The 13,759-nt window shown below is 46.8% G+C and overlaps 2 protein-coding genes across 2 annotated transcripts; both read left to right on the plus strand.

The window, feature by feature from the left end:
- Window positions 1–2,615: 2,615 nt before the first annotated feature.
- H6S33_001007 (uncharacterized protein) lies at window positions 2,616–3,821 on the plus strand (the record flags this gene model as incomplete). The annotated part of the gene is made up of 1 exon (XM_044832447.1): window positions 2,616–3,821. One exon carries the CDS (start codon window positions 2,616–2,618, stop codon window positions 3,819–3,821), a length of 1,206 nt encoding a protein of 401 aa, XP_044693974.1.
- A 1,148-nt stretch (window positions 3,822–4,969) lies between these two features.
- On the plus strand, window positions 4,970–7,603 carry H6S33_001008 (uncharacterized protein; the record flags this gene model as incomplete). Its single annotated transcript, XM_044832458.1, has 4 exons — window positions 4,970–5,293; window positions 5,386–6,070; window positions 6,144–6,770; window positions 6,825–7,603. The coding sequence occupies 4 exons, from the start codon at window positions 4,970–4,972 to the stop codon at window positions 7,601–7,603; spliced, it is 2,415 nt and encodes an 804-aa protein (XP_044693975.1).
- Window positions 7,604–13,759: the final 6,156 nt, after the last annotated feature.

Below are 13,759 nucleotides of genomic sequence, written 5' to 3' on the forward strand. Positions count from 1 at the left end.
CACGTTACAACAAGCAAGGTTAGGTTAACGAACTTGAAGAGGAAAGAACCACAGAAGAGGGGTGAAAATAAATGGAAATTAGGACCCCAAAGTGAGGCATTTAGGTCGATAAATACGACTCTAGAGACTTAAATTGATTGAGTATTTCTATTTTTGCTTTACAGAATTTGTTTCTGGTATTCTCTATATGTTGTGTTACGGGTTTTATGTTTAAGTTCAAGGCAACAAGGGTTCTCTATGGTTTGCAGTTGTATTATCTCATTGGATACAAAATGATTTTATTTCTTATGTCCTATGTGCGGAAATTTAATTCTCTTTATACACACTCTCAGGATTGGCTTAAACCCCTAAATGTATCACAGCTCGACCACCCTCACCTGCCTTGCCATCGAGAACTCTACGGAATCGTGTCGGTGGGTGAAGGATCGGGATGATATTGGTTATGTTGGATGAGATAGGAAGGTGCACGGAAGATACAGTAAGCACTAGGCGCTTCGGGTTAGGATTGCGGTAAGAAGGATCGGGATCGGTTATAGGACTTTATTATGTTCGTTTGAGATTTCTTTAGGTGTGATTACTGGGGTTAGTAATCAGGTTTCTTTTTGGGGGTTATATTCGGGGCTTCGTCCTCACTCTCTGTACTTCTCTTTCTTCCTTCTCTACGCAACGTCTTCATTCTGTTTGTTAGTAAATCCTATTCTGTTTCGATCGGTATTCAGCTCGGTCCCCTGTCCTCATCCTAGAACGTATCCTGAGTCGATCCTTGCCTCGGTACCTATCTACATCTTTGTATTAGAACCCCGCCCTGTTAGAAAATGCCTGTTGTGTAAGTGTTGTATCATGATCTTCATCAAAACCGAATTTTTCATATAAACCCAAACACCCCGCACCCAAGCACAACAACAACAATTCATCACAGAATATCGAAACAAGTAATACCAAACCAACGATACCTTACTCTACCCATATGAAACAAACACAATACATCTTCACATACTCAAAGAACTCAACTCGAGATCGAGATCTCTTGGGAACATCCCGCGACTAGTACAAAATATACTGACATGGTCAACATACCTCTAGCCAGGGAAACAGAGGACTGGATCATATCCTGAGACTGTATCCAACGTGTAAAGATACCCACTCAACCTCGTCCAAAGCTCCTCATTATAAGACAAGCTCATGATACCCCTGTACCTAACTCCTATACTCACACTACTCAACCCCTCACCCTTCACATCGAGAAACATCTGGAAACATCAGCAAGATTGTACATTTTAAGCAGCCTCCCAACAGTCTCCTGAGTCTCCTGAGATTCTCCTGAGACAACAAAACGGTTTTTGATTCTCTGGAGGCTCAGGAGATGCTTTTTGGAAATTGTTCAGTTTCCTGATGAAGGGCTGTTATCTGTAAGGTTAGCTCATTTGCAGGAGAGGACATCATCACAACAAATCGATAGCTCACTGAGCATCAAACAACTATCCATTGGGAGCGGAGGAGTGTTGGCTTCTATAACAACAACTGTATGGTCAAAGGATGCTTCGTATCACTCTAAAACATATACGATGAAGCCCTAGAATAGCTGGTCATTAGGCTGTTGTGGGTGTTAACTGAGAATGAGATGACGATTGAACAACATACTTTTTGAGTAAAGGCATCGGGAAACAAAACTCTTGTAAGTGCTATCCTGATAGTGCATCAGGAAAATTTCAACATGTTCTCCAAAAAAGGAGCCGATTGATTACCTGAACACTCTGATTGGGGCCATCTCATTCCCCTGATGGAAGGAAAGTAGCCTCTATAGGGACTGATCTACTCGCTCTCTCCAACTGCAAAAAAGACACTTCGGGAGTACTTGGACAAAATGTTAGACTCTGGCAAAATAGCCCCATCCACTAACCCCGCAATGACACTCATCCTGTTCATTCCGAAGGCAAATGGGAAGCTACGGTTATGTATCGATTATCGAGGCTTGACCGCCATCACAATTAAGAATCGATACCCATTGCCACTTATGATAGAGTTGATCGACGCAATAAAAGAAGTGATCTACTTTACCAAAATTGACCTGAAGAACGACTAGAATCTTATTCGGATCGCCAAAGTTGAAGAATGGAAAACAACTTTCAGAACAATGTATGGTCACTACGAATACAGAGTGATGCCTTTCAGATTGACCAATTTTCATGGATCGACTAGTGAACATACTGGGATACGAGGAGTTGGATTAGTCAGAAAGGTTCTATTTGGTTCTATCGGGTTCTGTGGGTCGTAAGCGTGTGAGTCACTTTGAGTTTGTCATCGCTAGGATTTCCTTGGGTATATTAAGGAGATTTTGCTTTCGTTTCTTGTTCTTCTTCTTTTCTTTCTTTTACTACGCAATGTCTTCTGCATATATGCTGTCTATTACTATACACTATTATCTTCCTCTTCTTTACTCGAGAAGACCACCGCTTCGCTGCCCCCTGTCTTATTTGCCCTTGCGGAGGCTGAAGTCCTTCAGGACCCCTATTGCGAGTTACCACACCGACCTCTACTATCCTCTTCGTACCCTGCGGAATACTCGCTACTCGCACCCTCGAGATTACGTTGCGTCGTCATTCGCACCGTACGACATGTCCACCCCCGACCCATCTACATGGGCCGCACCCAATGATGTAGAAGAATTCAAGCGGCAGTATGAGGTCAACGCTGTTGAATTATTTAACAACATCGCCGTCCTTGTCCAACGCATCCGCCTCGAGAGGGATACCTCCCGTACACAACTCGCCGCCGCCAATGAAACCATTTACAACCTTGAGGAGCAGGTAATCCGGCTCAACCTCGACTTCAATGTCGCTCGCGCCGCCCCCGCTCCCACCGTCTCCATCCCCGTCACCGCTGCTCCCCCATCTACTACTGTCCCCGCCTTCAGGTCCGAAAAGTTCCCAGACCCTGAAAAATTCGACGGCACCCATACCAAGCTCCCCGGATTCACCACCCAACTCCGAATGAAACTCGAGGTCAACCATGATCGATTCCGAAACGAGGCAGCAAAGGTTATCTATGCCGTTAGCCGCTTGGAAGGAAGGGCCCTTGACCAGGTCGTTCCACTCGTTAACGCTAACCCTGCTGCCCCCTTCTCCTCCGTCACTGCCTTCGTTGTCCACCTGGAAGCCTCATTTGGAGACCCAGATCCCCGGGGTACCACCCGTCGCCAACTCGTCGCCCTGAAGCAAGGCAAAGGGGACTTTGCCACCTATTACTCCCAGTTCCTCCGTATTGTAGCCTACCTAGACTACAACGAAGGAGCCAAGATCGATGCCCTGGCCGAAGGACTGTCGGAAGACCTGAAGAATGCCATGACATACCGGACAGACAGGCATAACACGGTAGAGGCATACGCGACCATGTTAATGACAATCGACAACCAGGTTCGGGGCCGTAAAGCTGAACAACGGGCCATCCGTAATACAATGGGACAATTTACCACCCCCGCCGCTGTCGCACACCCATCTCATACCGCCGGAGGCCTCGCCCCAATGGACCTCTCCGCCCTCCAGGCCCGTTCCGCTCAACGCCCTGCCGCCGAACAAAGATACACCTTTGTCAATGGACAACGTAAAACCTCTGCGGCCGAAAAACAATGGCGAAGGGACAACAATCTCTGTATGTACTGCGCCAACCCCGGCCATGTCTTCGCCAACTGCCCCTCTGCCAATCGCCCGCGTGGTAATCAACCGGTTATGAGGGGCTCTCTCCTCGCACCTGCTCATAATGCCGCAGACTTCGCTGCCCCACCGATCGCTAGCCCCGACTCTTCCGAGTCGGGTTTTCAGTAGTCCCGGGCTTGATCAATGGCCCCTGCCTGGGACCTTCTAATCTTTCTCCTTTGTCTGCGTTCTTTATCTCTGGCTTCTCGGTATCGTCTGTGGAGGATAAATTGGATGGGGATCATTTTGTTGCTTCGTGTAAAATTGTAAACAATAAAATATCCATTCAAACCCATGCATTGATTGATACCGGTCGCTCCGGGTTCGCATTCATTGATGAAACGTTCGCGTACCATAACAACCTCCCGTTTCTCTCCCTTAAATCACCCCGCACTCTTTAAGTCATCGAAGGACGGCCCATATCCTCTGGACAGATTACTTACCTCTACTACCTACCGCTATCAATTGACTCCCACCATGAAACTATCCCCTTCTTCGTCACCAAACTCGGCTCATATTCACTCGTACTCGGAATCCCTTGGCTTCAATTACACGACGCCACATTACGGTTTAAGGACAATAGCATACTGTTCGACTCCGAATACTGCAAGCGCAAGTGCAACTCCTCCGTAACACCCGTTCCTATGAGTGGGATTACACCACCACCCCGTTTCCACCTCGTCAATTCAGCTGCTCTCTGCCGCTTCGCTCGAAGGGACAAGCTCCAAATCTTCAGCACAACTATCGTGGAAATAGACCAAGCCATGCGCAAGCCCCCTACGGAAGACTGGAGGAACCGAGTCCCAACCCGGTACAAGAAGTTTCATAAGATGATGGACGAGAAGTTCGCTAACGAGATGCCGCCTCGCCGCCTATATGACCATAAGATACCGCTTAAGGAAGGAAAAGAGCCCCCGTTTGGGCCACTTTATGGTATGTCCCGTGAGGAGCTCATAGTGCTTAAGCAATACATGCAGGACAACCTCCAAAAAGGCTTCATTCAGGCCAGCTCTTCACCTGTCGGTGCTGCTGTCCTATTTGTTAAAAAGGCCGATGGAACACTACGTCTCTGTGTCGATTATCGTGGCCTCAACGAACTCACTGTTAAAAACCGCTACCCGCTGCCGCTCATCCAAGAAACTCTCGACCGCCTCTCCAAAGCCAAGTGGTACACCAAACTTGACCTTCACCAAGGATATAATCAGATCCGAATGGCTGAGGGTGAAGAATAGAAAACAGCCTTCCGTACACGTTACGGACATTTCGAATATACGGTGATGCCCTTCGGCCTTACCAATGCGCCGGCCACCTTCCAACACTTCATTAATGATTGCGTCCGTGACTATCTTGATATGTTCTGTACAGCCTACCTTGACGATATTCTTATCTACAGCGACACCTTCGAGGAACATCAAGTACACGTCGAAAAGGTCCTGGAAGCCCTAGAAAGAAATGGAGTATTGCTGAAACCAGAGAAATGCGAATTTCATACACAAAGCACCACCTACCTCGGCCTCATCATCGGACCCAACGGCATTAAAATGGATCCAAGGAAAGTGGAGACAGTGAAGCATTGGACCGTCCCCAAAACAGTTCAAGATGTGCAAGCATTCCTAGGTTTCGCTAATTTTTACCGCCAATTCATACGTGGGTTCTCGGAACTGGCTTCCCCCTTACCAGACTGACACGCAAGGACATATCGTTCGAATGGACACCCGAAGCCCAAACTGCCTTCAACGCCTTGAAAAAAGCCTTTACAACCGCTCCCATCCTTACCCACTTCGACCTGGAGAAAGAAATTACCGTGGAAACCGATGCATCTGACTATGTCTCTGCCGGTGTGCTCTCCCAATACGATGATAATGGTACCCTTCGACCCGTCGCATACTTCTCAAAGAAGCACTCCCCCGCCGAATGCAACTACGAGATTTACGAGAAGGAATTACTGGCGATTATTCGATCCTTTGAGGAATGGCGACCGGAACTTGAAGGGGCTGCATACCCCATCGCCGTCATATCCGATCATAAGAATCTCCAATACTTTATGCGTACTAAACAACTCAACCGGAGACAAGCCCGGTGGGCGGAATATTTATCACGGTTTAATTTCGTCATTAAGTACCGACCAGGGAAACAGGGAGGGAAACCGGATGCATTGACAAGAAGATCAGCAGATCTGCCTGGAGAGGGGGATGAAAGACAATTACACCAGAGTCAAATTGTATTAAAGAAGGAGAATCTTGATGCAAAGCTAAGTTTATTGGCGGGTTCTTTCTCAAATGAGCCCGCTGAAAAGAACGCCTCACTGAATAGACTATTAGATGAAGGATATAGCGCTGACCCATTTCCACAGAAGATACTGGATATGCGGAACAAAGGTGAACGACAATCAAAGGACATATCACTCGCCAAATGCACCGAAGTTGAAGGCCGATTGCTCTAACGATGTAGCATATATGTACCCGACTACGACCCTCTCAAGCTCCGAGTCCTCCAACTTTACCATGACGCTGCCTCTGCCGGACACCCTGGATGCGAAAAAACATTCGAACTCATCAGTCGAGACTACTACTGGACGCGAAAAAACATTCGAACTCATCAGTCGAGACTACTACTGGCCCCTCATGCGGAATTATATTGCCCGCTACGTTCGGAACTGCCACACCTGTCAACGAAGCAAACCCAACACCCATGGAAAACTCGGCGTACTTCGACCTTTACCAATTCCCGAACAACCATGGCAGGAGGTATCAATGGACTTCGTCACTGGCCTACTGGTGAGCGAAGGGTACGATGCGATTATCGTAGTTGTTGACCGGTTAACAAAGATGCGACATCTCCTGTCCTGTAATACCACCGTCAACTCCGAAGACATCGCCCAACTATATCTGCGATATATATGGAAGCTCTATGGACTACCCACACATGTTACCTCCGACCGCGGTACGCAATTTACAGCCAAGTTCTGGAGGGCTCTCTGTAAACACCTCGACATCGAAGCCAGAATGTCCACCGCCTTCCACCCAGAAACCGACGGCCAAACTGAAAGGCTGAACGCCATAATGGAACAATATCTAGGTGGGTATGTCTCTTATCAACAGGACGATTGGGTAAAATGACTCCCTATGGCAGAATTCTCCGCCAATAATCAGGTCTCCGCATCCACCAAAGCTACACCATTCTTCGCGAACTATGGTTTCCACCCTCGGTTTACAGTGACGATCAAATCGCTTGACAGGACCCCACCAAGCCTCAATGCTAAAGACTTCACCTCGAAGATGAAAGAACTCCACGAACACCTGCGCTCCAATATTCGGACGGTGCAAGACCAACAAGAGCAGGCCGCTAATACCAAACGAACGCCGGCTCCGCGGTACGATATCGGCGATATGGTGTTTGTTTCAGCAAAAAACATCCGAACCACCCGTAACTCTCGGAAGTTGGACTGGAAGAAACTGGGACCATTCCCCGTCAAAGAAATCATATCGCCATATGCATACCGAATCGACCTACCTAGGAGTATGAAAGTGCACCCCGTCTTCCATGTATCGTTGCTAAACCCCGCCGCAAATGACCCTGTCCCAGGGCAAACTCAACCACCACCCCCGCCTATTATCGTTGAACAGGAAGAGGAGTATGCAGTTGAGGAAATCTTGGACTCAAGGGAAACAAGAAACAACGGCCTCCAATATTTTGTTAAATGGACAGGCTATACTGACCCTACCTGGGAACCCGCCGCATACCACGATAACACCGCCGCCGTTGATACCTTCCATACACGTTACCCCGACAAACCTGGACCATTAGAAGGGAAGATTAAGGTTAAGGCTCGCAGGAGCTCGCGCTTAAAGAGGGGGGCTACTTTCATGGATCGACTAGTGAACATACTGGGATACGAGGAGTTGGATTAGTCAGAAAGGTTCTATTTGGTTCTATCGGATTCTGTGGGTCGTAAGCGTGTGAGTCACTTTGGGTTTGTCATCGCTAGGATTTCCTTGGGTATATTAAGGAGGTTTTGCTTTCGTTTCTTGTTCTTCTTCTTTTCTTTCTTTTACTACGCAACGTCTTCTGCATCTACGCTGTCTATTACTATACAATATTATCTTCCTCTTCTTTACTCGAGAAGATCACCGCTTCGCTGCCCCCTGTCTTATTTTCCCTTGCCGACGCTGAAGTCCCTCAGGACCTCTATTCTGAGTTACCACACCGACCTCTACTATCCTCTTCGTACCCTGCGGAATACTCGCTACTCGCCCCCTTGAGACCAATACACCGGCATCATTCCAAGTTATGGTCAATATCATCATCAGGAAACTGAACAATTTCCAAAAAGCATCTCCTGAGCCTCCAGAGAATCAAAAACCGTTTTGTTGTCTCAGGAGAATCTCAGGAGACTCAGGAGACTGTTGGGAGGCTGCTTAAAATGTACAATCTTGCTGATGATATTCAAGGATCTGTTTGACCAATGCCTTGTTGTTTACCTGTTTTATAGATCGATTAGCTAATACACTGGGTTACGAGGAGTTGGATTAGTCAGGAAGATTCTATTGGGTTCTGTCGGGTTCTGTCAGTCGTTAATGTATGAGTCACTTTGGATTTGTCATCGTTGGGATTTCCTTGGGTATATTAGGAGAGTTCGCCTTCGTTTCTTGTTCCTGTTTCTTTCCTTTCTTTCTTTACGCAACGTCTTCTATACCTACGCTATCTATTACTATACAATATTATTTTCCTCTTCTTTACTCAAGAAGACCACGGTTTGCTGCCCTCTTGCCCCGTTGACTGTTACCGACGCTAGAGTCCCTTGGAACACCTATTACAAGCTCCCACACCGACCTCTACTACCCCCCTTCGTACCCTGCGGAATACTCGCTACTCGCCCCTTGAGAATCTGGATGACATCTTGATGTATTCAAAGTCTAAGGAATAGCATATCGCTCTTGTATGGAAGATTTTAGAACGATTACAACAACACTATCTCTACGGAAACATCGAGAAAATTGCATGGTATCAATAGAAGTAGGACTCCTGCTATTCACTCTCTCAGGAAAGGGAAACCAAGTCTCGCGTGAGAAAGTGAAGGCGATCACGTAATGATTAGCAATGATCAAGATCAAAGAACTTCAATACTTTCTAGGTTTGGCCAACTTCCTATGACTATTCATCCACAACTGCTCTGAAGTTAGTAGACCATTGACCAATCTCCCGAAGAAAGAGGCCGTATGGAAATAGGACAGGGAACAGCAAAAAGCTTTCGATGAGCTCAAGAGGAGATTTACGTCCACTCCAATACTCCGACATTATGATAAATACCACGAACCAATGATGAAAACTTATGCGAGTTACTGGGCTTAGGCCGCAGTATTTTCTCAAGTCTTCGAGGATAGTATTCTACACTCAGTAGTATACCAATCTCGCAAGTTCAATGAGGTAGAGGTCAACTACAAGATTTATGACATGGAGATGCTCGCTATAGTTTCTGCGGTTTTGATCTGGAGACATTAGCTGAGGAATTATGACCTAGGGGCATTTCTTTTGCTGAGGGCTTTACTCGATCGGGATGGCTTGGCGCGAGTGATCTTGTGTAATTGGCTCCAGCGGAACTCTTGAGTATGACATCGTATGCTTGGTTGGAAGCTAAAGCAGTACAGTGGGACATGGTAATGTGGTGGGGGTTATTGGTTACTCCTAAGCGAGGAATTCAGTCACTGGCGGAGATCCTTCTCACAATCGGGATCTTGGCGCGAGTGACATCTGATGATTAAGCGTACCGATTTTCCAGGCAGGCGTAAACAGCAACGGTGTCATGTTCTATTCAGTAGTTGGAGATGTGTAGGTGATAGAGTAGACTGATTAGGGTGCCATACCGAGGATTGCAGCGTTGCAGTATTGTGTTGTGGGCGGCTACTGGTGGTGTGTGGGGCCGTTTTTTCGGGTTCGTGCTGGCTGTTGTTCCGAACTTGTAGTGGTGGGCAACGATCCAGGAGCAATGACGTGGCGGTTTAGACCTTCTGCGGGGTGGCGGTGGGCAATGACGTAGACCTAAGTGCTGCAGCGTTTGCTTTTCACTGGAGCAACACCATGGTGGTGGGCTACACCTTCCTTTTCGCGGGGAAACTCAATGGTGCTGTACAAGGTCGTAGACATGGTCGGACTAAACGCTGCACAGGTGGGACTACTTTTATTAGAGCAACGCCATTGACCTTCTATTTCAAACACTAACACAGCATATGAAAGCATTGGGAAAGATCTCCAGTAGTGAGGTCTTTACGTAATTATGCAAGCAATACTGATATGCTTTCCGCTGGAGGTGATTGCATGTTAAATTAAATAGTTTCATCGCTTCTGTCGATGCTGGATCCTTCTTGGTCGTAGCTCTTACCGTGATAGGAGGTAGGTATGAATCAATTGGTTTCTGATGCAGGATTTACTAGGGTGGAGGTCTTGGCGCGAGTGAGATCGTGTATTTGGCTTTAGCGAAAGTTACAGTTTGAGAGAAGGGGTTGTTGGCGGAGGGGGATTCTGTCTCGTGTTGATCGGAGAATTTTCATAGGTTTCGGAGTAATTTCCATGGGTGGGAGTGGAGAAGTTCACGATCAGAGGTCTTGGCGCGAGTGATGCCGTGTGTTTGGATGTAGCGGAATTACGGTTGGGAGCGAACGTAAAGTGTGCTAAATGGATGAATCAACTTGCTACTTTATTGATTGCATATGTACCATGATGATGATTATGGTAAGAGGGAAAGCCTCATGCTTGCCTCTTAATCCACTCCTAAATACAGGCCACTATAACATCATGTGATCGTGTGTACTCTTGGGTTGATGCCAAATGCTTCCTTCGTGCTTGTTACACCGACCACCATTCTCAGCTCGTCTGCTTCAACATAACCTACCCCTACAGAACGGGGTTGTTGCCATGGCATCTTATTGAGTGGTAATGATGTTGGGTGTGTTAGTTAGAGAAAATATATGTAGAGAAGTGTACTAATTGAGCATGTTATTCCAACTAACTAGAGGGGATAATGCCCCATATTTATACTAAAGAAAGGTAACACAAAACATAGTGAATCATAGCCGTATAAGTAATAGAAAGACATGACAAATAAATACCAGTAAAAGAATGAGTCAGAACCCGTGACTCATAATGACAAATGAGAATCCTCCAATACTATGAAATGTGCTAAGCGTACTATTTCAAGATGAGTAATGTGGAGGGTTGATTGAGGTGGAGAGGTTCGGCGATTGATATCTTATGATTAACTGTAGAGAATCGGCCCCCGGGGGGGGGGGGGGGGGGGATGAGGAATGGGCGATATCGCGAGTTATTTGCAATCTTTGGACATGGAAATGACATATCACCTCCGGTGAGCTGTTGTATTTAGAATCTGCACTGTTGGGAGATTACAGCTGACAGGGCGAGGCGGGCTATTGGAGGTTGTGCGGCAAAAGCGATAAGGCTGCAAGAAACGTAGTGCAAACCGCGCTGTTGCGCTGGAGCAACGTCGTTATGCTGGCCGCTGTGCTGCGGAAGAAGGAATGCTGCGGCGACATCATATCAGCCGCAGTGTGATTAGGCTTGGTGCTGGGCAACGCCGTTCTGCTGGTGCTAGACAACGCCGCGGTGTGGGGCAACGGCGTGGTGCTGAGGGCGACGGAGTAGTTACATGTAGTGCTGCAGTCAATATGGCGTGGTACAGAGCAACACCATAGATTTAGTGATGGTGCTTCGAGCAATGCCCTCGTGCTGAGCAACGCTGTAGACCCGATCACTGCTACACCTTGCCTTTTACTGGAGCAACGCCCCAGGGGTGGTGCTTGGCAACCGCCTAGATTAGCCTGTTATGCATATGGCGGTGTGGTGTGGTCTACTGTGCAACGGCGGTAGTATATACGGGAAGCGGCGTGGAGATATTGGGTACGCATTCTTTTTGCACGAGCATTAATGCGGTGGTGCTGGGCAACGCGGGGGGGGGGGGGGGGGTAGACCTGGGTTGGCCTTAAATGCTTTCGCTGTAACAACGGCGGTGATGGAAACATTGTGCAGGCGTAGTGCTGGGCAACGAAGTAGAGTAGATTTGGCCATAGTCCACCTTACTTTAGTTGTGCTTTTGTGCTGGAGTAACACTGTAGACATGGCGCTAAGGGCCGAGTAGGATGAATACAGTACCAAAAAAGCGGGTGGATCCAGTACCATATCTGGCAAAATACCGTATGGTTACGGTATTGTGACGGTATTGCTACCGTGCTATAATAGTTAAGATTCCGATTTAATTCGGAAGTTTTGCACAACTCCGTATTGGTACAGTAGATACCTATTACATCCTCTTTTTTCGTACTGTAGTTATTCTCCAATACATTCTGTAGCACAATTGGTCGGAGGTCTTGGTATGAGCGATGTCGTGCGCTCGGCCGAGGCGAAATTACGGGTGTTGAGGAGAAGTTGGTTGTTGTGGGTTGTTCTGCCTACGCATATGAAAAGGTGGTTGTTGTGATTATGTACTTAGTGTTGCGGGTTATGCTGCTTTCGTATGCAGTGGGGGGGCGGTGGGAGTGATTGGCGTGGTTGCGCTTGGAGAATTCAAGACTTGGCGCGAGTGACATCCTATGAGTAATGTAATAAAATATCAAAAGCGGAAATATCCAATTCTTCCTCCTCCTCTTCATTGATCAGAATTATGAACTATCACTCAGTTTTCTTTGTAGGCACGACATTCCATTCCTCAGCCCCTCACCCAAAAACTAGCTTTTCAATCTATTACATGAAATCTTATTTCTATAATCAAAGCAGAGAAAAAGATAGAGAAAAAGTAATAGAATAACTCCATCTACTAAAATAAGATTCCTTGATTTTGGTTGCGGAGCTATAATCGTTTTAGTCGGGTGGCCGCTCTACGGGCGCGTGAAGCGCTCGGGGTCAAGGCTTCCCCACCGTACTCCCTTGGGAGATTGAGGAGGCCAACCCTAACTTTGTCAATGACCACAACTGCGTCCTGGCAAGAACCATGGCAACCACAAAACCTACAACCATATCCGGGAAAGCAAAATTAATCCCTATATAGATAGGGGTAAAGTTCCTGAAAATTATCATCTGGTACGAGATGGGCAAAATCCCGGATAGCAAATTCCTTTATGTGAAAAAAGAAGTGACCACCCAATCCTCCGGGATAGCAATGGATCCGCCATATTGGGATCCGCCAATGCAAGGTGCGACTGTATTTAGAGCGCAGGGATTAGTCTTGTCGTACCTGGTTCCTGATCATTTGTTTCAATTCAAGTACGGATAACCGTAGGCTGTATATAGTTTGTATCAGCGGATGGTTAAGTAATTACACAGACGTCGAGGTTGCCTTTTACAGTGCGTATTAGGGAAGATTATATAGGGGGCAGTTCAACACAAATGACCAGATCAAGGAAATTGAACGTCCATGTGAGCGCCCGCTGAAACGAATTCTTGCGGTGCTCACTTGGATTATATAATCATCTCGTAGTGTTATGACTACTAGATTTAGAGGCTCAAGGTTATCAGTAACATAGTGGCCACATATTGTATACCGAAACTACAGGTAGTCAACATACAATAGTCACAGAGTCTGTAGCGACAAGTGCACGTGGGATAGGGTTATCCAAACTCGGTCAGGCTTGTTGAATGTTCACCCGATTGTTTGATTGATTCACCAAGTACTAGTACGTCCAGGAATGTTCACGCGAAGAATATAAGAAAGCTCAGTTCGTGAAAAATTAAACCCTAGTGGTTCTAATATATAGATACAACACTACCAAGCTCCCCCCTCCCACCACCCAAAAAGGAAAACAAGAAAGAATGAGAAAGGACGAAAGAAAAAGAAGGGAAAAAGACCCACCGTAGATCTCCCCCCGCCCCCGGGGGGCCTTCGAAAACAAAGACCAGAACCACCTGTCACATTTCAACCGTCCACAGTCTAAGATATATATCAGTAGAGCTACTTGAAGAATAATGTCTTTATATACAAAAGACCTTCAAGACGAACATTGATAAATAGAGGTTTGCGGGATCACCTACAGAAGCAAAGAGCGTTATGATCAGGTTGAGAC

The sequence above is a fragment of the Morchella sextelata genome, assembly GCF_020137385.1.
Source record: "Morchella sextelata strain SCLS chromosome Unknown scls_10, whole genome shotgun sequence".
Classification (NCBI taxonomy): Eukaryota; Fungi; Ascomycota; class Pezizomycetes; order Pezizales; family Morchellaceae; genus Morchella; species Morchella sextelata.